General features: G+C 37.7%; 2 protein-coding genes and 1 non-coding gene across 3 annotated transcripts in view; 2 read left to right on the forward strand and 1 right to left on the reverse strand.

Moving 5' to 3' along the window:
* ACSL5 (acyl-CoA synthetase long chain family member 5) overlaps positions 1-1464 on the reverse strand; it is a 50296-nt gene extending 48832 nt beyond the window's left edge. The window contains exon 1 of the mRNA XM_027851842.1: positions 1357-1464. The gene's annotated coding sequence lies outside the window, so the exon portion shown is untranslated. The remainder of the gene's footprint in view (positions 1-1356) is intronic.
* A 4382-nt stretch (positions 1465-5846) lies between these two features.
* LOC114035849 lies at positions 5847-5951 on the forward strand. Its single transcript, XR_003568266.1, has one exon. It is a non-coding gene; the product is annotated as a U6 spliceosomal RNA (small nuclear RNA).
* A 17901-nt stretch (positions 5952-23852) lies between these two features.
* Positions 23853-24305, forward strand: part of LOC114035477 (guanylate cyclase 2G-like) — a 68156-nt gene continuing 67703 nt past the window's right edge. Inside the window, exon 1 of the mRNA XM_027851630.1 lies at positions 23853-24182. Within this exon, the coding sequence (XP_027707431.1) occupies positions 23853-24182 (330 nt within the window). The remainder of the gene's footprint in view (positions 24183-24305) is intronic.

Below are 24305 nucleotides of genomic sequence, written 5' to 3' on the forward strand. Positions count from 1 at the left end.
TAGACTATGAAACAATGTGTTGATCAAAACTGACATACTGATTATTTGGTGGGGTATTTTCTTGGCAATTAGTAAAATTTATTATGGAATGGTAGAAAAAACCCCACTAAACTGGGCCTTGTGAATCCTGTGTTCCCACCTCTGATCCTTTTAAGCTATGTGACCCTAAATAAATATTCTCCTCTTTACCTCCATTTGCTCATCTCCAAAAATAAGGTTGGATCAAATCTTTAAAAGTCACTTTCAGTTCTGACATTCTGAGATGCTACAGGATTATCCTAGTGCCAGAATAACATGTAACTTCATACATTTGGTTCCTACTCAAGGATTAAGTATTCTAATTTACAGGCCTATGTTTTCTTAATTAAAAAAAAAGATCTTTTAGAACCACGATATTGTTTTCTCTACATTTAATATTGATCAAATGCAGGAGAGAACCACATCAGAGGAAGTTTCCCACAATGTAGGACTTCTTCATGGAGGCTTGTTTTCTCCAGCCAGAGATCAGGAATTTAGAGTTGAAAGGTACCTCCAAAGTCATTGAGTCCATCTTCCTTTTACAGAGGGAAAACTAAGGCTTTGTTTAAGTGACTTGCCCAAGGTCACAAAGGTAGTAAGTGGCAGAGACAAGATTCAAACCCAGGTTCCCTAACTCTAAATCCAGAAATCTTTCACTGAATGACATATGTGTAACCATCGGGATACATGGGTTTCAGAATGGACTGATGGGAAATTCTAACACTTCTAAAAATTATATCCATCCTATATCTTTTCTTCCTCCTATAACCATCTCCCCTCACCCCCACCCCAAAGGCTAATTCTTAGGCTCATGCATGTCATCCCACCTTAAAATATTAGAATTAGAAAGCATTTTAGAGCCAGCATGATATAGTAAATAGGGTGATAGACTAACCCTAGATACCTGTGTTCAAATCCAGTTTCAAGAATTTGTTAGCTATGTGACTATAAATAAGTCACTTAACCTTACCATCCCTCAACTCCCTCATCTGTAAAATTAAGCTAATACCTCCTGGGTTGTGAAGAACACAGTTCATAAATCTTAGAGTGCTATAAAAATGGGATTCCGTAGAAATACAGGCTAATTGCTCATCTTACACAGCACCCCTCCCCAGAGGGAAAAAGACTCATCCACCCCCCCAAAAAAAACCCCAAAATACTACCCAATTAGGTAGTGGCAGAGTCAGGACTAGAACCCAGATCTCCTGACTTCTAGACTTCAATCTTGGCAAACACTAACCCTGAGGCTTTATCGCCTTGAGAAAAGAAAATAGAGAAAAAGATAAAGACACACATACACACTCATCAGACCAAGAGGGAGATTTTATTGCAACTTACCTTGAAGGAATACTTCTTTCCTGAGTTCAGGAAATATGCCCCAGAAAGCTTGCTGTACAGTTCTAAATAATACATTCAAGACTAGCTGTCTTCAACACAACGGTCCTTGTGACACAACTGTACCTGGAGCCCACTCACATTACCCTAAGAGTGGCCAACAAGGCACCTCAGTAATCTTTGTACCTGATTGCAACAGGTTCAAAGGTAGAAATTACCTGTTCAAATAGCAGTGGTACACTTTAGCAAGGGAGAAGTGCAAAATTTGGCAAAAGGACAAAAAGGGAGATTGTTATGCAATTACTTCCCAAAATATTTTTTTTAAAAAGAGTTCCAGCTCTGAAAGCTAACATCCAACAGAAAAAAGCTTTTCTAAAGCTAAGCTATGCCTTTGAATATATATATTTTTCTTCTAGTGGAATCTTTAAGAAACTTTGATGAGCATAAGTGTACTGTGGGGAAGAGGAAACATCTTTTTTAAATTTAGAAAAAGCAACAGAATGTGAGAGTCTAAGAGGTACTGAATAAAAAATGACAAATGAGAGCCCCAAGAGCTGAATTTGAGTTCTGACTCTTCTCTTAGCAGCCGACCCTTAGGCAAATCAGTCATTCCCCCTCTAGGACTCTAGCTTCCTTTCTCTAAAATGGATAAAAATGTTTTCAATGCCTTAACTAGTTGTTAGGAAAAAATGTTTTGGGAATTGTACAATGCTAAATGAATGTGAAATGATTTAATTATTATGAGAAAGCTAAATCATAGATTTAGAGCTGGAAGGGGCTTTAGAAAGCATCTAGTTGACCTCCCCTCCTTTTTTTTTTTCTGCTAACAGATGAGGAAACTGTCCCAGAGGGGTTAAGTAACTTGCCCTGGGTTACCAAGCTAGTAATTTCAGAAGCAGGATCTGAATCCAGATCTTCTTGACTATCAAGCATCCTATCCCTTACTGCTGCAATTAATCTGACCATACATTAAAAAAGATATATTTTTTATTCTTGTTGAACCTTTGGGACAACTATAATATCCTTCCACGCCCTTGCACCTTACAACAAAGCATAATTAAAGCTAACCAAACTACGCCATACTGTTCCTCTAACATACAAATTACAGATAAGTGTATGACTTAGATACTAGTGTCACCCTTCTAAAATGAAACTGTGACCGTCTTGGAACTAGGTCAGTGACTGTCAGTGTGAGAAGGTAACAGCTGCTGAATCCTAATATTCCCTCCCCATCACCATCATTTTATATAGATGTGGAAATTAAGGCCCCAAAGAAGGAATGTAATTTTCCCAGCTCCCATTTCCATGCCTCTGTACAGGTTATGCCCCACCCACAGGCTTGCAACTGATATTTTCACTTCTACTTTTTAGAATTTCTTTTATTGTTCAGTCATTTCTGTCATGTCTGACTCTTTGTGACCTCATTTAGGGTATTCTTGGCAAAGATCCTAGAATGATTTGCCATTTCCTTCTCCAGTTCATTTTACAGTTGAGGAAACTTAGACAAACAGGGTTAAGTGACTTGCTCAGGTCACACAGCTAGCATGTGTCTGAGGCTGGATTTGAACTCAAGTTTTGTTTTTGTGTTTTTTACTCCAGGCCCAAAGCTCTATCCACTGTACCACCTAGCTGCCCTTGGAATCTGTAGTTTCCATCAAAACTCAGTTCAAAGGCCACCTTTTAATAAAGGCTTCTCACTCTGGTCCTTCTACCTTCCATTATCTTACTCCTATGCCTTTCTGATATACTGCAAGATAAAAACCTTCATCTCTATAGATAAACATCATGTAGAGAAAAGAGAATTTCATCCATTGAGGAGAGCCTCTAGATAACCCTTGTGAGTCTAACAGCCATATTTTGCTGCTAGATATAGAGGATTCCATTTCTTTTTTTTTTTAAGTGAGGCAATTGGGGTTAAGTGACTCGCCCAGAGTCACACAGCTAGTGAGTGTTATGAGTCTGATGCCGCATTGAACTCAGGTCCTCCTGACTCCAGGGCTGGTGCTGTAGCCACTGCACCACCTAGCTACCCCCAGAGGATTCCATTTCAATGTATAGCCTAAAAGACTCCAAGGAGTAACAAGGGACTTAATCAGCTCTGTTGCTGCAGGGTCATCGTTATACTCCCAGCAAAGGCTGAACAGTGTACTGAGTATTTCCCCCATTTTTTTTAAAGCATTTAGTTTTTGTAAGCAAGCACGCAATAAGCATTTACTAAGTACTTAGTGTGTACCAGGCACTGGAGATACAAATAAAAGCAGAACGACAGTTCCTGCCCTCAAGGAGCTTACATTCTAGTGGGGAAAGACAATGCATAAAAGAAAGCTAAAAAAAAGAGAAAAGGTAAGGGAGAGAGGTGTAGGTACCTGATACTGGGGTGGGGACTTAGTAGAGAAAGTCCAGAGAGTCATGAGGACAGCCTGTAAAGGAATGAAGATGTGGTTGGGCAGCACTTAGCACAGTTTCTTGCGCATAATTGGCATTTAATGTTTGATTAATTGGACATCCTCCTTAAAATGGAGCTATTGGGAGGAACCAGCTATTAAGAGGGAGAGGCCACAGAGGTGGACAGGATTTTCATCTTAGAATCCAATCTCATTTCCCAAAGAAATTTTTATCTGCACCTGGGGAATGTCACAATATGACCTATGGACAGTCATTATTATCATTAAGATTTTCAAGTTGGAAGACTATGTAATGCAATTTTCTCATTTTATAGAAGAGGAAACTTGCCTAGAGAGACTGATTTATTCAAAGTCACAAAACTACCCGACGGTAGAATCAAGATAAGAGTCAATCACAGTCCTGTCTCTCAGTTCAATTATAACTATGCTATGTAGCCTAAGAGTTTTTATTAGCCTCTGGCAGAAGTCTTGCGGTTGTGAGGGACAGAAGAATTTTGGGATGGTGTAGACCAGAGGTTCATGAACTTAATATTTTAATAAAGATTTTTCAATGTAATTGATCTGTTTTGTAATCCTACTTACTTTATGAATGCAAAAATATTTTGAGGAGTTCATAGGCTTCACCAGACTTCTAAAAGAGTCAATGCAGTCAGTCGGTTAGTAAACATTCATTGAGCTCCTATAACCTGCCAGGCACAGTACTAAGTACTGGGGATAGAAAGAAAGGCAAAAGATAGTCCCTGTTCTCAAGGAGCTTATAGTCTAACTGGGAAGACAACACAAAAACAACTAAGTACAAACAAGCTAAATACACATTAAAATGGAGATAATCAATGAAGGGAAGGCATTAGAATTGATGAGGATGACCCAAAAATGGTTAAGAACCCCTGATGTAGAAGACGTGCTAGGCTTGAAATCAGGAGATCTGGGTTCAAGTCCTGAATTGCCTGGGGTCATCTAGTTCTTTAAACTCTCTGAATCCCAGTTTTATTAGTCTGTCAAATGAGGACAACACTTGCATTGCCACCTTTGTCTGAAACCTCGAAGGAATAGTCATTTTCTAGTAGGTGTCAAATAAGTATTTATTGGGCAGTTTGTACATTTGCCATGTATTTTTGTTGAAACTCCTAGAAAGAAGTTTTTGTTTGTTCCTACTAATCTAGCCACTTAGATCACACTGAACTCAATGTTAGAAACATTCATGCCACCTCCTGACATATCCTGGTTGGAGATAATGATGTCTTATTAGCCCAGAGTCTAGGATTAAGCTGCCTAGAGTCATAATAACTCCTTAAAGTTCTTCAATATAGGGGCAGCTGGGTGGTGGTGCGGTGGATAGAGCACCGGCCCTAGAGTCAGGAGGACCTGAGTTCAAATCCAGCCTCAGACATTTGACACTTACTAGCTGTGTGACCCTGAGCAGGTCACTTACGCATTGCCTAGGCAAAAAAAAAAAAAAATCTTCAATACAGTCCTAGTTTATGAAAGAGAAAACACTTCTAGGGAGTCACTTAGGCCCTGGAGCTGGGAATGCCTAGTTAGATTTTATTAAATGCCAAATTTAGCAAAAAAAAAAATCCTATAAGTCATAGAATAGAATTCCATATGAATCTGCTCCATGTGACCCCAGTTGAAGGGGTCCAGAGTTCTGTTATAAATTGTTCTCACCTAGAAAGGTACATCCACAGTATGGTACTCAGTAGTATCATAGGGTTTCCAGGGATACTGAAAGAAAGGGAAAGATGGGAGGCAGTTCTGTATATGATGCAATATGTGTACCTGTACAGTTTCCTTACTCTATTTCTGCCTCATAACAACTACAGGAAATCCTTCCCATGCAGTCATTTTACAGATGTTATAACTGCAAATTGTAAGATGCTATATGGATGTGAGCTGCTAAATACTTGTCACATCAACACGATGCAGGAAGCATAAGCATTATCCTACTTTTTGACCTTCTCTCTGTTTTCTTCTACATATTTAAAAAAAATACTTCAATGAATCTATCATCAGCTCCCTTCTACTTTCCAATTCTGCCCCCATTGGGGAAAAAGAAAAAGAAAATCCTTGTAACAAAAATGCATAGTAGTGCTCACTTCAGCAGCATATAAACTCAAACTGGAAATCTAGAGAAGACTAGCATAGCCCCTACACAAAGACAACATACAAATGCATGAAGTCTTCAACATTTTTATATATATAGACAATAGATTACATGTATTTTATTATATATGTTATATATAATATGCATTTATATATAATATATCTATCTTTATCTCTATTTATATCTCTATCTATATATCTGTATTTTTTTCTCAATCAACAATCATTTATTAAGCAATTATGTTCTAGGTCAAGGGTTCTTAAACTTTTTGTGTCATGGACACAATTTTTTAAAATACATTAAAAAAGAAACCAATTATACTGAAATACAGTTATCAAAACACAAAAAAAGTTTATAGACTCCAGGTCCTAGTTCTAGGTTACAAAAACAAAACTCACAGTCCTTGCTCTCAAAGAGCTTACAATCTATTATTGGGGAAAACAACACGTATATTATGAGGTACAGCAGACATGAAAAAGAGTAAAGTATAATAAGGTTGGAAAGGTATGTTGGGACCAGGTTGTGAATGGCTTTCAATGACCAACAGAGAAAAGTTTATATTCAAACCTAAAGGCAACCAGGAGTCTGGAATTTACTGAGCAGAGTAACATTGTCAGTAACTTGGCTAGCTGTATGGAAGATGCATGTAGCCTGGTGACAGAAGGCCCCCCCCCCAGTACAAAAATATACCCTCCCTTCATCAGAGATTTATTTGGAATAAGAGGCAAGAGAAAAAGCAGGAGGTAGATAGTAAAGACCAAGGAATAAAATTTCAATTTCATAATTCAGCCTTGGTTCTTGCTAACAACTAATGTATCACTGAAAATTCTTTCCAGGTTAGGAAAGCCTTCATGTCACCTTAGTAGCATGGGCTTTTATGGCCCATTCAGTTCTGCTGCCCAATTTCTCACCTTCCCAGGAGGCCATAAATACAGAAGAGCTGTAGGTCAGCTGGCCAACCCTCATAGGAGCATCATATGCCTGCCTTCTTTTTTAATTTTTTTATTATTTTTATCTTTGGATTTCCTTGAAAATCTCTTAAATCTATTCACCAGAATGCAGGGCCTCCCATATAAGATATATATTTAAATAAACATTTACAATTAATACACTAAAGAAACTTGTGGGTCAATCCTAGTTACCATTAGCATGAAGTTTCTATGGAACCTTAACATAATCTGCAGCAAAAAAGAAGTGTTCAAAGTCTGTATTTTTAAAAGGTCCACTAGATAATGTGTTGCGAAGAGGAATATAGGGCCAAAAAAACAATACCAACAATCACTGAAAAGGAACCAGACTTTTGTTGTCTCCAGCTGCTGTTAGGTAACAAAACTAATTAACTCACTGATAAATCTATTTTCAGGGAATGTACTTGAAAGGAGAGAGGTGTGATTTCTCCTCTCTCTTCTTTAGGACAGAGCTGGAGCATTCTTTCATTCAATCATCCTTTCTTTACAGAGAAATGCAAATCAAAACCACATGAAGTTTCAACTCACATGCAGCAAATTGGCAAAAGTGACAAAAAATGGGAATAGTCAATAGTGGAGAGGTTGTGTGCATTGTTGGTGAAGCTTTGAATCACTATAACCATTCTGGAAAGCAATCTGGAATTCTACAAATTAAGTGGCTAAAATGTTATATCCCAGAGCCTCTATCAGTAGGCCCAAATGTGCTTCTTTTTTTTTTCTAAATAGTATTTTATTTTTTCCAATTAGATGTAAAGATGGTTTTCAATATTCACTTTTATAAGATTTTGATTTCCAAATTTTTTTCTCCTCCCTCCTCTCCTCCATCCCCAAGAGGGCATGCAATCTGATATAGGCTATACATGTACAATCATATTAAATGCATTTCCACATTAGTCATGTTATGAAAGAAGAATCAGAACAAAATGGAAAAACCATAAGAAAAAAAAGAGATAAAATAGTATGCTTCAATCTGCACTCAGACTTCGTAGTTCTTTCTCTGGATGTGGATAGCATATTCTATCTTGAGTACCCCAAAATGCTTCTTAATACATGATACCAGCTCCTTTTCTTTGCACCTTTGTATAGGCTGTCTACCATGCCTGCATGCATTTCTGGTTCTTAGAATTCCAATCCCTAGTTTGAGTCAAAGCTCAGCTCAGTTATTATCTCCTCCATGAGGCCTTTCCTACCACCTGCAGTTGTGATAATGCTTCTCCCTGAAGTTACCATATATTTTCATGATTTCTAACTTGAAAAAATATAAGCTCCTTGAGGACAGGGAAAGTACATAATAGGTACTTACTAAATGCTTGTTGCTTGATATGTGGCTTTTTCCTGCATGCTAGTAGCATGAGCTACTGATCCATATATTAGAATGGTAAGCATTTTTAAGGGATCAGTAGAGATTCTCATTTTCTCATTTTTCATTGACTTTATATTGCCAAGAGAGATCAAAGACAAATTTACCCTTCTAATCAAATCTGTGCTCAGAAGAAGGTACATAGCACATCCTATGTGCCCACACATGAATTTACCCAGGTTTCTAAACATTTCAGCATTGCAGTGCTCAGCTAGCGTTTAGGGATGGGGGAGAAGTACACTGAAGAAAATTAGAATTAGAATTGAGAAAAACCAGGATGCTAGGGGTCAACATCAATTTTCAAGAGTAGTTACAGTCAATGTCATATGGAAGCATCAAACCAAGTCTGAAAGTGTCAGCCAATGGCAACATCCAGAAAAGACATGAAATATATATTTCCATCGCTTTATTTCTGACTGTTTGTATCTGTGCAATAATGCTACATAAAAAAGTATAGGAAGGGTCTACTGACTTTAAAAGTGTTCTTTTGAGTTTGCTACCTGCTTGCCAAAAGCTAGGATGCTTCAGGCTCTTGTATAATTCTGAGCAGAAGCATCCTTGAGTTTTAAAAGCGTTAAACAAAATGGAAAATGCAGCATAATACTGAGGTGGAAGAAGTCTGTGTTGGTGTTTTTTTTTTTTAATAAATTTATTTTAAAAAAATTTAAAAATTAAAAAAAAGTGTGGAGGGAGGGTGGGGAAGAGGAAAAATTAAAAGTTATTCTATGTATCTTTAGTGATTTTCATAATTAGGTTGCTATCCAAATCAAGTGGAATTAGTGGCCACAAGTTATGTCTGCATTGACCTTTCATCTCTGTCATGTGTAAAGTACTGCTGAAGTTTAGCCCTTCACCTATGCACAAAAGAAATGGGATTAGGCTCCTGGCGCCCTCTTGTACTGGGCTGTAATTGGAATCAGTCTCCACCTTTCCTCTGTTAATGCAGCTGATAAAGGGCCAATGTGAGATTTCACTAGGTTAATGAAGCTCCAGATAAACTTTGAAGGGCCAAAGTTCCAATGTCATCATCTTTGAGGATCTAGAGGTTAGCATTCTCCCAGGAAATATGAAACCAATATGGCAGATTGAAAATTAAACTGAGATAGCTACTTAAGCTGCCGTTCTCCTTCTTTAGGAAAGGGAAGGGGAAGGGAATAAACATTTACATAGCACCTACTATATACCAGGCAGTGTGCTAAGTGTTTTTAACAAATATTGTCTCATTTGATCCTCACAATAACCCTTCAAGGTGGGTGCTATTACTATCACACTTTTTCAGGTGAGGAAACTGAGGCAAACAGAAGTTAAGTGACTTGCCTAGGTTTTGACAGTTAATAAGTGGCTGAGGCTGGATTTGAACTCAAATCTTCCTGAGTCCAAGATCAGTGTTCTTCCACTGTGCCACCAGCTGAAATCCTCTTATCTGCTAAGACAGCCTTCTTTTTCTGAGATCACTTCATTCAGCAGAAAAGCAGAGACTTGTAGCAAGTTCCTGTTGTGGAACAAAGCTCTCTAGATCTGCCTTATCAGTTGTCCATCTGGTTTGGGATAGGCTAACTATACTTGTACTATGACACATGTTCTTTTAGAAGATTCTATGTTCCCATTGCTCATGGAGGGACTAAGTTTGCCTATAGCATGTCATAGCTACACAGAAAGATTCCTTTCCTAAGCACAAAGCCGAAGTTACACTTCTGACAGTAACTGATCCCTATGAGTCCCTTTGCAGCCATGGCTCTGAGATGTCTACTTCACTGATCGCTCAATTGGCCATAATCCAACTTTGTTTTATGCAGGAAGGAAGCCTTGCCCAAGCACAACCATGTGTTTTGACAAGAACTATTGGTTGCACAGATAGCAAATATAGCAGAGGAAACTTCATTTTCTGGTGGCCTTTGAAAACTTGGTCCTTTATCAGTAGGTGGCTCCAAAGAGCACTTTGTGGAATCCGATGCAGGGTTGAAAGGTTACTGAGAATGTTTCCAAATTTTAAGCTCTTTGGAGTTGTACATGAGGTTTGAGGGTGCATGACAAGGTTAAATTTTGCTTTAAAAAGATGGGCAAACATGAGAGATAACTCAAAGAGAAAGTCTATTTAGAGGTGCTTTCCCTCCAATGCTTATAATTTCTAGTAAAAATCCAATGGAGACTCACTAAATTGTAGTTATTCAGGTGCACTTTGAGACCATGCCATCTTTTTCACCTGTGGTAATGAAGGCAGAAACACATTCTTGCATGTTGAGACAACATTCATGTGGGGAGAATGTATTGATCTTTGTGTAAAGAAAGGAGTTTTTCCTCTCTGACTGTAAATGCATCTTTGTCTAAAACACAGTTGGGATGGAGGTCTCCACTTTAAATGGTTAAAGCCACTTGATTGTGCATATCCCAAAACCAGCCATCTTCTTTAACAGTCAAGCTTCCAGAAAGCAATGTTAGAAGCATGACGCTGGTTTCAAATTCAAGTGTCCTTCCTGCTCACCAAGAAGCTATGCTAAGTTGAAATACTTTGCTACTTTTTCTATTTTGATAGTGTTTGGGATTTACAAAGTCTTTGTACCTATTTTCTCATTTTATCTTCAACTCTCTGAGCAGGTGGTATAAAAATTAACATTCCCATTTTTCAGATGAGGAGATTGAGACTCAGAGAGATGAAGTGGATTCTTGTGTGGGCTATTATATTGGGTAAAGTGAGGGTAGGTGTGATAGAGTGGAATCAACAGTAGATTTGAAGTGAGAAAACTGGCTTTTAAATTCAGCTTTGCTTCTTGCTATCTGTTATGATCTCTTGCAAGTCATTTCCCTTCCCTCTGGGCTTAAGCTTCCTCATTTGATGACCCAGATGACCTCTAAAGTGCCTTTAGACTCTCAAATCCTCTCATCAGCCTGGGATTGAAGCTATTAATTCCCCTTGCTTTCATTAAAGGAAAAAACTTAAGTGTTTCAGATCTCTTCAGTAAAAGAAGTCAGGAGAAAGGGCATTCTCTGTCACATTAAGGATTGTATCCAGGAGAAGGAAGTTCTAGGCCAGGGGTGGGGAACCTGCGGCCTCGAGACCACATGTGGCCCTCTAGGTCCTCAAGGGTGGCCCTTTGACTGAATCCAAACTTCACAGAACAAATTCCTTTAATAAAAACATTTGTTCTGTAAAACTTGAACTCAGTCAAAAGGCCATACCCAAGGACCTAGAGGGCCACATGTAGCCTCGAGGCTGCAGGTTCCCCATCCCTGCACCAAACAGATCACAGAATCTGAGTTAGAAGGGATCTTTGAAAACGTATTGTCAGACATTATCCCAAGTCAGTTCTCCCTTCTTTTGAATATCCCTTGATCAGATCCAGTAACAGAGAACTCACTATTTCAACAAGGCATTGTTACATAATTGATAGAATGTGTGACTGGGGAGACTAGAAGCACTGGGTTTAAAATCTATCTCTGATACTTATTAACCATGAGATTGTAGATGTCCCAATTCCTGAGGTCCAATTTTCTCACCTGTAAAATGTAGATAACATGTGTAGTGCCTACCTTTTGGAGTTGTTAAGGCACAAATGCAGGATTGCATATAAGTGCTTTGTGAAATTTAGAGTGTTGTATAAATGTCAGTTATCAAAAGGTAACCCGCTCCATTGATGGGCAGTTCTATTTAAAAGAAAAAAGATCAATGTGAAAGAAACTGGGGAAAATTATGGTGATATAAAAAAGACATCGACAAAAATCCATTTTAAAAATTTAATGTGGAGCATTTATTCTGCACATAGCAGGTGGTGAATATTTTACTAGACACCAAAGTGGGTAAAGTTTGGAAAATATTCAGTGTATAATATTAACATTAATGATAGAATTTATATAGTGCTTTAAAGTTTGCAAAGTAATTTTCAAATATTATCTCTTATGTATGGGGAACAAGAAGTAAGCCAATTTGGCTGCCATGTAGATTGCCTAAAGGAAAATAGTATGTAATCAGTCTTGAAAGATGTTGGATTTTGAGTGCAAAGGGTTTTAGGTGCCAAACATAAGATTTTGTATTTTATCTTAGAGGTAATTGGCAAGTGAGTTACTAAAACTTGCTCAGTTTTGTGCTTTAGGAATATCAATGTAGCAGCTATGTAGATTAGAGGCAGAAAGGTGAATTAGGAAGATGTTACAATGTTGGTATTCAGTCATTTGAGTCATATCCGACTCTTCATGACTCCATTTGGTGTTTTCTGGGCAGAAATACAGGAGTGGTTTGCCATTTCCTTCTACAGCTCATTTTGTAGATGAGAAACTGAAGCAAATGGGGTTAAGTGACTTGCCTAGGGTTCCAATAGCTAGAAAGTATCTGAGGCTGGATTTGAACTTAGGTCTTCCTGACTCTAGGTCCAGTGTGCTATCCACTGCACCACCTAGCTACATTTTAGACAAGAAGTAGTGGAGAGGATCTAAACAAGGGTTGCTATGTTGAGTAGAAAAAAGAAGAGGCTTTCAAGACCTTGTGGAGATATAAAACGACAGGAGTGTCAAAATGACAGAGGTTGTGAACCTGGGTTGCTGGAAAGATAACAACGAAGAGGCACAGAAATAGGGATGTTTTAGGGGTCCAGAAGATAAGGAGTACTATTTGAAACATATTGAGTTTGAAATGCTTACAGGATGGCCATCTAGGTAGACAGGTTTAAGAGGTAATTGGTCATAAAGAACTGGAACTCAGGAGAGATTGGGACTGATTATACAGATTTGGGTGTCATCTGCAGAGATAATTGAATACATAGGAGCTGATGAGATCACTAAGTCCCAGGACAATGTCTTAAGAGGGACACTAGATGTTAGGGGTAAGAATATGGGTGGTGATACAAGAAAAGAGTCGGAGTTACAGGATAGATAGGAGGAGAACCAAAAACAGTGATGTGTAAACACAAAGAGAGAATACCTAGGAGGAAAAGGTGATCATTAAATGCTCCGTTTTTTACATGTCCTTTTAGAATGTCTTCTGTTTATCAAATGAATGACCCAAACAACATACTGGTCTGGACTTTGACCAAGCCATCTAGTTGTCTGCATGGTATTGTAACCTAGATACTTGGCCCCAAGCTGTATTTTTGGTCTCAGTATACATTACTCCCCTTTCTTGCACTTAAAGGTCCAGGCAACATGTTCTTCCTGCTGTTCCTTACTCACATCATTCCATCTCCTATCTCCTCACCTTTATACTGGCTATCCTACATGACTGAAATACATTCCTTCCCCACTTCACAGAATTTGAGAGTCAGAAGGGACTACAGTGGCCATCTAGTTCAACCTATACAGGAAAGAATCCCTACTATAACATATCTAACAAGTGGTTATCCAGACTCTGCTTGATGACCTTCAGTTAGGGGGAATCCACTAATACTTGACATAGCCCATTCCGCTTTTGAATAATTCTAATTATTAGGATGTTTTGTCTTGGCTTCAAGACTAAATTGGCCTCTTTGAACACTTTCATTCATTGTTCCTGGTTCTACCTCCTAAAATAGAAAGAGTCTGATTCCTCTTACACATGAGAGGTCTAAAATTTGTGACCACAATTATCATATTTCCCCAGCCCCACATCAACTCATTTCTCCAAGCTAAAGATGCTCAGTTCTGTTAACAAATCCTCATATTTTCAAATCTTGAAGCTCCTGGATTCCTTCAAGACTTAATTCAAGCACTTCTTTCTACAAGATGCCTTTCTTGGGTATAGCACCCCCAAATGCTTTTTATTTTGCATATATTCCATAACATTTATAAACACATTATTTTCCCTTCATAGAATGTGAGCTCCCAAAAAGCAAGGACCAGTGAATTCATCTTTGTATCCCAAGTGCCTAGTACACAGTTTTGCTTAATATTACTCTACCCTACCCTTGGCTTCACCAAATATGTGAACTTTTGAATAAGATTTTCCTGAGCTGAAGGTCACCCAAACTTTCTGGTGACTGAAGAACACTAAATATATTATAGCTATGACTTTACCTATCTTTATGTATTCATATACACATACCATCCACTTTCCTTTAATGCCTCCTTGTGGTGTGAAGGTGAGATCATAAAAACTGAAAAAATTTTAAGTATGAGTTGAGATTAGCCTGTGTATTTGTTGTCTGATGGGGCAGGCTAGGCCAGCCCCACCACGGGGCTGATTATTTTCCCTTTCTGACCCCACTGACCAGCATAATTCATGAAAGGAGTAACAAATGTGGGGGGAGCACCCAAAGTGATAAAGTCAGATCTTTTGAAGTTGCAAGTACTATACGGATATGCACACACACACACACGTATCTTTTACCCTTTGTACTTTCCTATAAACACGTTCTACTATAAGCTTCTGATAAGACAGATGTTGCCTTTATATTCCCTTGGATCAGAGAAGTTAAGAATATAAGATAGGACTGCTAAGTCATTTGATGACTTTAAAATCCGTATTTTCATAAGTCAACAATGTATGTTTTCAGAGACCCTATACTTCTTTCTTTTTTTTTTTTTTTGGCTAGGCAATGGGGTTAAGTGACTTGCCCAGGGTCACACAGCTAGTATTATGTGTCTGAGGCCAGATTTGAACTCAGATCCTCCTGAATCCAGGGCCAGTGCTCTATCCACTGTGCCACCTAGCTGCCCCCAGAGACCTTATACTTAAAGTCAATATTGCTTAACTACCAACCAGCCTACCAGCAAGAAGTGTCAGGCTCTGGTCCTATAGTAGATTTTGTGAAGAAATTTTTATACCTCCCCCACATACTAAGAAGATAACCAGGATAATAATAGTAAACTAACACATAGCACTTTACATAAATTTTCATTGGATCTTATCATTACAACATTCTTGTGAGATAAGCACTATTATTATCCCTATTTTATATATGAGGAAACTGAGACTAAGAGATTATGTGATTTTCTCTGTGCTACACAGCTACTAAGACAAATCCTGTCTAAGGTAGGATTCAGCTTCAGGTTTCCATGACACCAAATACAGCCCTCTATCCACTAAACCACCAATTGCATATATATTTTTAGCTAACTGAAAACAGTGGACTCTGAAATTTGAGGTGCTGGCAGCTAATGACCCTTGGGAAATTTGAAATAATAAATGTTACCATTAGTGATTATAAATCCAAATTGTTCGGATTTGATCAAGATTGTTCTGAAACTAAATCATAATGTGATCTCATTTACAGTGAGATATGTTCTATTAGGATAATTGTGGTAAATCAGAAATTAATGCTAAATACATTTGCTATTTGGCATTAGGACAATATGATGGGATCAGAAAAACCTGAGTTCAAATCGAGTTACTTCACTTCTCTTTATCACAGTTTCCTCATCTGTAAAGGGGATAAAATAACACTTACCTCCCAGGGTTGTTGTAAGGATAAAATAACATAATAATTGTAAAGTGTTTAGTGCATGGCAGACAGTGAGCACTATATACAGGTTAGTAAATGTGAGTACTGTATATTGGTCTTGAATGTAATCAGTATAGAATACCAAAAGTGATAAAAATGAATGATTCTCTACGTAAGAAAATTTGGAAATGCATTTGACAATTGATGTCATCTGACTAGTAATAAGTTTTGTTTCATGTTTTAAATACATGATATTGTATACGTTATTGTGTTCCTAAATTTTTTCTTACAGTGTGAAATTTGGGAAACCATTGTATTAGAAATATTGTTAGAAAAGTAACTTCTTTTTTAGTCTAGATGTTGTTAGATTATGAATTGAGCTGTTAAAAGAATGTGGTCAAAATGTTTGAAAACCATTAATTACTTAATGGGGTATGTTTTGTTCTAAAATAGATGAATAATTATTTGGCTATCACTTATGAAAATTATGAAATTGCATCTGTTAAAAATAGTATGTATTGAAGTTGCATCTTCGAGGCAATTTAGTCCCCATAGACTTTAGATCCAAAGATTTCACTTTTGCCTTAGGGGTTAACAGGCAATACAAATTGGAGGCTTATAGTGGCCATATTTTTCTGGGGTCTTAAGTCAACTATAACATATTCGTATGAAACTCCAGAATGTGGTTATTCTTAATTTATAAAGGATAAATAAAATGTCCTCATGTGTGCTCATTGTTAACTATTATTAAAAAATCAGAAAAATAATAGTAACCTAGCTCTAAGCTGTAATTGGTGAAATTTTGCTATTTGAGGCAAAATCTCTTGAGATTATAATTTAACATTGTTTTAAGTCTTGCTTTCAGATATGATTGTCTGAATTGTTATGAAGCCAATACTCCACCATTCAAAGAGAATTCCACGTGCTGCCCAAAGGGTGTGTGGTCTGAGAATTACTGCAGGTGATGTTTGTCCCTGGGAAAAATTGAGGGCAATGACCTTGAATAGGCAAAGATAAGATCCTCTTGACTCAGTTTCCCATTGTGCTATTTCCTTTCTGAACAGGAAATTTTCTCACCTGGTTAATTCTGGGCCTGGTTAATTTTGGCCTCTGTGAATAACATAAAACTTAGCTGCATGATTGAATACCAGCTACCTGGAATCAAATAGAGCTAAAGGAGTTTACCCCCTGTTATAGTTTATGTCAGTTCAGTTTGTACCCTTGAAGGGACAATCTTGTTATTGTCATAGCTATATCTCTTTTTTGTCCATCCATAGCAAATTTCTATAAACAAGGCAGGTGAACAGTAGAAATTTTTGTCATTACAATACTAAATCTATTAACTAATAGATTAATACTAAGACATCTGAATTACTATAATGTGACTCAAGTATGAAAGCTCTGACTATTTTTAATCCATATTTGTGGTCAACTCTATATCCTATGTAACTAAGTAAATGAGTTCTTAGGTCTGCCATCTCCTTGCTAATAGTTACATATATATAGATATATAGATATGTGTGTGTGTGTGTGTGTGTTTGTATGCACACACATATATCCTCAAAAATGGGAAGATAAGACAAAAATGTAAAAGTTTTTAAAAAGTTAATACAGTAATAAATTTTGAGAAAGCAATGAGATTAGACTGTTAGAAATCTAAAAACTAGGATATACATATGATTGGCTTCCAAATGGGTTTAATGTGTTTATAGACCTTGAGTATGTTTTTAGTATTAAGTTCTCAAAATTTGGTTAAGATTTTTACATAGAAAATTGCATTCATAATTGTAACTAATTTTAAATTATGTCCCCTTTTCCTATTTTGAAGTCCCTGTCTGATAATACTAAGAGACAGAAGGGCTCATTTTGCAAGTCAGGCCCTTGTGGATTTTTAAAGATTCTTCCTTTAGCCTGCTGATGGCATTGTACATATCAGGCACAGGGTTTGTGTAAAGAAAGAAAGAGCAAGTGGTCTCTGAAATATCAGGTGAATTACAGGTTCCTAATTAATTGTTTTTTGTATAGCTCTGTTGTTAATAGAGTTGGATCCATAAAGTTTAAGTTAGTTTTCACCACATGAATGAATACTGGAAAAGCAAATTTGGGAAGTTGTACTAAATTGTATTGAGTCTTGTTACTGGCAGATTTTAGCAGAGTTACCTAGGAGTCTCTGTAAGTGACTTGTAACTAGAGAAGTTGGTCTACTAGGAGGAGCTGACTTTAGAACTGCCCTGAGAACAGGTCCGTTCTAGAATGTTTAGGGGAAGATGTTTCCAGGGACTAGACTAATACATGGGACATGTGGAACTCAAGATGAAATATGCTGATTAAATGAACATTGGGAGTAGGATACCAAGTTACAAGGAGACTTGATATTATTTAATATTGATGATCATTGTTGTATTCCTCTGGCCTTCTTGTTTGCTTGTTTGTTTCATGACATTTATCTTTACTGAGTTTTCTCAGTGACCTTGATTATATGCAAATGCTCCCTTTTAGTTTATAGCCACTGGCACCTGCAGTAGAGATTAAGATGATGCAGTTGAGGATTGTTATTCTGTTACTGCAGTCTTGTTTGACTCTTCATTTGGGGTTTTCTTCATAAAAACATTGTAGTGCTTTGCTATTTCCTTTTCTAGCTCATTTTACCGATGAGGAAACTGAGGCAAACTAGGTTAAGTGACTTGCTCAGGGTCACACAACTGGTAAATGTTTGAGGTCAGTTTTGAACTCAGGAAGATGAGTCTTACTGACTCCAGACTCAGCACTCTATCTACTGCAACACCTATATGCCCAATAAGTGTTAGCTATTAATAATATACAAGGAAAATAATTAAGCTGCCCATATCCTTTGACCCAGTGATTCTACTACTGAGCTTATACCCCAAAATACACCAGCGAGAGGTTCAATACATATTAAAATATCCCAAGCAGCATTCTTTTTTTTTTTAAGCAGTAAAGAGGTAGAAACAAGGTAAGTGGCCATCAATTAGGGGATGACTAAAAAAAACTGCCCATCTGGTCCGATATAGTTCCTGAATCAGATGATTTTGTTTAATTGTTTTTCTTGGCTAAAAGGAAGGGTGGGGTTACAACAAATGTGAATATAATGCAATATTATCATGCAGTTTAAAAAGATGATGACTTTGAGAAATTCAGGAAAATGTGGGAAGGTTTGTATGGACTAATGAGGAATAAGAACAACAGAAGTAAGATAATATATACAGTGGCTACATAATTACAGATGAAAAGAAGCAGATTTAACTTTGAGCTACTAAAAAATCAATGAAAGTATCAGAAAACAGAAAATGGGCCCTACGTCTCCCCACAATAGCAGAGAGGCTGAGGGCTTCTACTGGCAGAAGATACTGCCTATCTGGTCTGATACAGTTCATGAATCAAAAGGTTTTGTTTAATTGTTTTTCTTGGTTAAAAGGAAGGGTGGGGTTATAACAAATGTGACACAAAAACAAAAGGGATCCCACAAACATTTAAATCACCATACTGCTAGTTCTGAAGTAGAAGGAAGAAGAACAAAGAGAAAATAAAGATCAAGGAGGTAGATGGTTATGAGAAAGCCAGGAAATGATTCTGTTACAGAGGTCAATCAGGTCAATCAGTCATTAAGAGCATCAGCCTCTGAGATTGTTTTTTACAGGAAAAGAGTCGAAAGTCCTAAGAACAAAGCACAAAGCATTAGGAGATCTCAAAATCATCCACCTACACTAACCATAAGGTAGCCAAGCTAGCTGTTAATACTGAACATGTAATAAATCACTATTGTTCCAAAACTACTTTTGAGAAAAGGTCAAACAATGCTGTTGACCAGTTACGGCAACAGTGAGTAAAGATTTCCTAGAACAGGTGAGGAAAGGAGAGCTTGCAGGAGAACAAATAACCCCTCTTTCACAGCCACAGCTCACATTAACCCACCTAACTGGATTTTCATCTCAGGCCTTTTTAGATTAGTTTGAAGAGGCTCCTTCTCTAAGCCTAGAACAAACCCCTGACAGCATTAAAGTGAATGTTAATGATTAAGGCTCTTGAAGGACAGGAATTCTTTTTACTTAGGTGGCTATTTCCCTGGCTTTCCCTGAGGGTCAAGGAGTTGCTTAAAGGGTTGAGATATATGGGTCCTAGAGTTCTGCTGAAAATAATTAGAGCCTAAAATGACTTTGAGAAAACAAAGTGGATAGTAATGTGAGGGCACAAGACACAGCTGCAATGGTTTCCCAGCCTAGGCAATTGGAACTATAAGAGTATCTGTCCTCAAGCTCTTTATTCCCATTCTCCAAATCTGAGGCTCCAATTATTTGCTTGTGCTGATTTTCAAATGCTAAGTACCTACTAGAGGATTGGGGAAATCCTCCAGATCAGTGGTGATGTACTTGCTTGAGTCCATACCTTTAGTGACAGAATTGGGACTAGGATTGATTCTTCAGTCCCCAACCTTTTGCTGTAAGACTGTATTACCTTTAGATTATTTTTAGGAGAAGTTTCAATAATGATATAGTTCTATTAATTAGTGATATTTCATTAAAAGTTCTTCTAGAGAAAATTGTACACAGCAACAGCATTACTGTACAATGATCAACTGTCAGTGATTTAGCCATTCTCAGCAGTACAATGATCCAAGACACTTCCAAAGGCCTCTTGATGAAAAATGCTATCCACCTGCAGAGAAAGAATTGATGGAGTCTGAATGCAGATTGAAGCATACCATTTTTCATTTTATTTTATTTTTTGTATGTTTTTTCCCTTTGGGTCTATGCCTTCTTTCACAACATGACTAATATGGTAATATGTTTTATGTGATTGAACATGTATAACCTATATCAAATTGCTTACTGTCACAGGGAGGAGGAGGTGACAGAGAGAGGGAGAAAATTTAGGACTCAAAATTTCAAAAAAAATGAATGTTAAAAATTGTCTTTACATGCAATTGGGGAAAAACAAAATATTATTTTAAAACAGTTCTCCTAATAATAATTACTGAATGGGATAGGCAATGGGACTGCAGAGACAAAAAAGGAAACTTTCCTTGCCCTCAAGGAGCTTACTGTTGGGGGAAACAACCTGCTGGTAAATGCAAAATACAATCAATCCTCAACAACTGAGCATTTGACTTTCAGGACTTCACATTCCTACAATTTTTATTAGCAACCTCATTTTCACTTTCATGTTGTTAACCATGCACATTTGCAGCTATTCACAATAAAGAAAAAAAAATGAAAGGCTTGATCTGCCCAATTTGTAAAGTAGCTGGTATCCTGCTAGGTGCTTCACTGGTCTTGTTCACCATCTCATTTTAGAGTAAAGAGCTCCCCATACATTTGTTGCATATTTTCATTATTAGCCTTAAAAACTCAAATTTTGTGTTGCATTTATGTCCCCAAAGCATAGTGCAAGTCCTTTGGGCTCTAAGCCCAAGTGTGCAAAGTCAGTGATTTGGCCTAGTGAGAAAATAAAGGCATTAAATTAATTTCCTGCTGAAATGTCTGCAGCCTCTGTCCATGTAGGAGTTTGGTGTTAACAAATGCACTATTTGTTATATTCAAAAAAAGGAGGAAAGCATTTATGACATTATAGATTACATGTGTTATGAAAAGTGAATATTGCCTGAAATACTTTTTAATTGAGATAACACAAAATGTCACAGAATTCTAGAGAATAACTAGTGAGAAAAAATGTTTTGCACGTTTTTTTTTGTGTACTACATTTTATGGTTATTTCATGGATACTGTGTTAGGAAAAGTGCATAATGTTTTGTTATAAAGAACTACATGCAGAAACGTGTATTTTCAGCCATCTCTAGTGAATGATTACAGTTTTTGGTGGTTGCAGAAACCTAAACCTCATTTCCCATGGGTGTTTTTGACTTTGTCGCCATTTTCTAGGAATGTTGCCCTGTGAAAGTTGAGAATTGATTCTATATGCAAAGTTAATACAAAGTTACATTTATGTGCTTTGTAAATGAAAATCATTAGTAAAACTGCCCCTTTGAGGAATAGCCATAGCATCATCAATGGCATGAAAAGGAAAACATAATAATAACTTTCCCCAGAACTCTGGTTTTGTTTGAAATGTGTATATTGAAACTGGTGAACTATTTGCCTGGATTAAGGCTTTAAAGAAAAGGACACATGTATGTTTCACCCATGTTGGCTATAGACAGAGCATCCTAGATAAATATGTTCTTAGTCAATAAAGGATTCTTTGAGAAGCAGAGACTCTGAGATTGGATAGAAAAGCTGACAGCACTAAATCTGATCCAGAAGTGGACAACCTAAATTGTCTTAAAAGAGTTAGTATGGTATAGTGGATGGCTTTCTGGAAAGCTCAGACAACCTGGGTTATCCAATATTGGTTCCCCTATTAGGGAAGCAGTTGGGTGCAGTACAATGGATCCAGGACTGAGAATCAAAAGAATTAAGTTCTAGACCCACCTCTGTCACTCACTCACTCGCTATGTGAATTTGAGCAAGGGACCTTCACCACTCTTCTTTGAGGGGTTGACACTATGATCCCTTCCTGTTTGACATTCTATGCTTCAATAGCATTTGTTAGTTGTGGTATAATGGAAAGGAAAGGAAAGACCTGTATTCAAGCCCTGCCTCAAACCCTCAACCTTTCAGTGCTTTAGATAACTCTCAAAGATTAAATTGTAGTGAAGAGACCTGCCTTGGTAGACAGAAGCTCCTCAGGTGGGAGTTCCTTATGCCAGTTCCTATCTGTTTGACCTTGGCAAATCACCTAAATTTTCTGTGCATCAATTTCTTCACTTATAAAATGGAAATAAAGTGCCTTCATTAAGATATTGTTGTCAGAATCAAATGAAATAATTTATAAAACAAAGTACTCTGAGGGATTATAGTTACCATTGTAGAGTAGGGAAATCTAAGGAAAATTAAGTTAAAGGATTTGGAGTTATTGGATTAGTAGCTGATGGATCAACAGCAGCCTCTCAGTGTAAGAAGGAAGAATGAGCAGAGAAATGATGATTGCCAGCTATTCTTTTCACCCTCATCCATTTGTTTGAATGTAACAAGAGGAAATGAACTTGAAGAGAAATGAGGAGCATTTGAAGAAGGTCTATACAGTGCTGAAGGGAATTCCAACTTCAATACCATTGTGTATTTAGAATGTGAGGTCCTTGAGGACAGGGTCCCTGTTTTTATGTTTCTTTGTATCTCCATTATTTAGCATGGTTTTTGGCATATGGTAGGTGCTTAATAAACGCTCGTCAACAAACTGACATTGGCAGACTTTCCTGGAGTTATAAGCATGGCTAGATGCCCCTAGAGAATCTGTCCTTAAGAGAACTTACATTTGTATTATAAGTTATAGTTTATATACCAATTTTATATACATCATCTCATTTGATCCTCACAACAGCCCTGAACGATAGGTAAGGGAGATATGATTATCTCCATTTGATTTATGAATACACTCAGACTCAGAGAAATGAAGTACGATGAGTGCTTTTTCTAAAATACTTCAAGAATAAAACTGTTACTGCTGACCCACTGTAAACAAGACATATTCTTTGACTGGGTTGGCAATGGATTTACATTGAACCATTCCTACTCGTTCGCCAGGTCCTCCTTGTGCCTAAAAGCATGTACCTATGTGATGACTGACTTGTGTATGTGACAATAAACACATAATTTTTCAAAATGTGTTTCAGGCAGCTAGGTGGCGCAGTGGATAGAGCCCTGGAGTCAGGAGGACCTGAGTTCAAATCTGGTTTCAGACACTTAACACTTACTAGCTGTGTGACCTTGGGCAAGTCACTTAACCCCATTGCCTCACCAAAAATAAAACAAAGATGAAAATATGTTTCACAGCCACAATCATTCCTGATCCCTCCTGACAGGGGGTGGTTGTGTGTGGGGTGGAGTAAGGGAGATTCTTAGGAGAGATGCTGAAATGGTTTTTATCATCCTCAGTTTCCAGATCAAGAACCTGAAGGAAAAGACAGTATGAATGACCAGCTCTAGGTCATGCAGAGAAGGGGCAATGCTGGGACTAGGATTCAGGTTGTTCTGATCTTAATTCCAGCCTCTCTTCCTACCTCTGTGTTCTGTTAGAAGAGGCTCCTGGGGAAAGAAAGGTTCTGGGTTAATTAGTGCCACTTAATTAAAAACAAGAAACAATCCCTGGGGGAGGGGAGAGGACTCACTCTTATTTAAGCTGCCAACACAAGCAGTTGGGAGGTTGTGGCTCCAAATCCTGAGATGATCTAAGAATTAAAGACAAACAATGGCTCTCAGGATCACTCGTAACTGTCTTCTCAAGCTGGGTTTGTATGGGGGGATGTCCCATTGTCCTATCTACCTAACCCTTATTTTTGTATTCCTTCCCAGCCTGTTGGTCATGTGTCTAGAGGATACTAAGCTCATTGTGGGCTTCCAAGCTCCTTGGAACATCTCCAATTCTTTTAGTGCCCAGAGGCTGGGTGCTGCCATCCAGATCGCCATGGAGAAGGTGAATTCTGACCCAGTTTACTTGGGTAACTATACCATGGAGTTCACTAACACCAACTCAGCTTGTAGTGCCAAAGAATCTCTTGATGCTTTTATCAAGCAAGTCCAGAAAGAAAGGATTTCTGCCCTCTTTGGACCAGTATGCCCAGGAGCAGCAGAGGTGGAGTATGCAATGTTCATGAAACTTTTACTGTGGTGTGTCTTTCTGGAAAAGGGAACATCTCAATGGTGATATTAGCCAATCTGGTGATATTAACCTAGCTCAAAACTTCTGATAACCATT

The sequence above is a fragment of the Vombatus ursinus genome, unplaced genomic scaffold (genome assembly GCF_900497805.2).
Source record: "Vombatus ursinus unplaced genomic scaffold, bare-nosed wombat genome assembly UNPS02009205.1, whole genome shotgun sequence".
NCBI lineage: Eukaryota > Metazoa > Chordata > Mammalia > Diprotodontia > Vombatidae > Vombatus > Vombatus ursinus.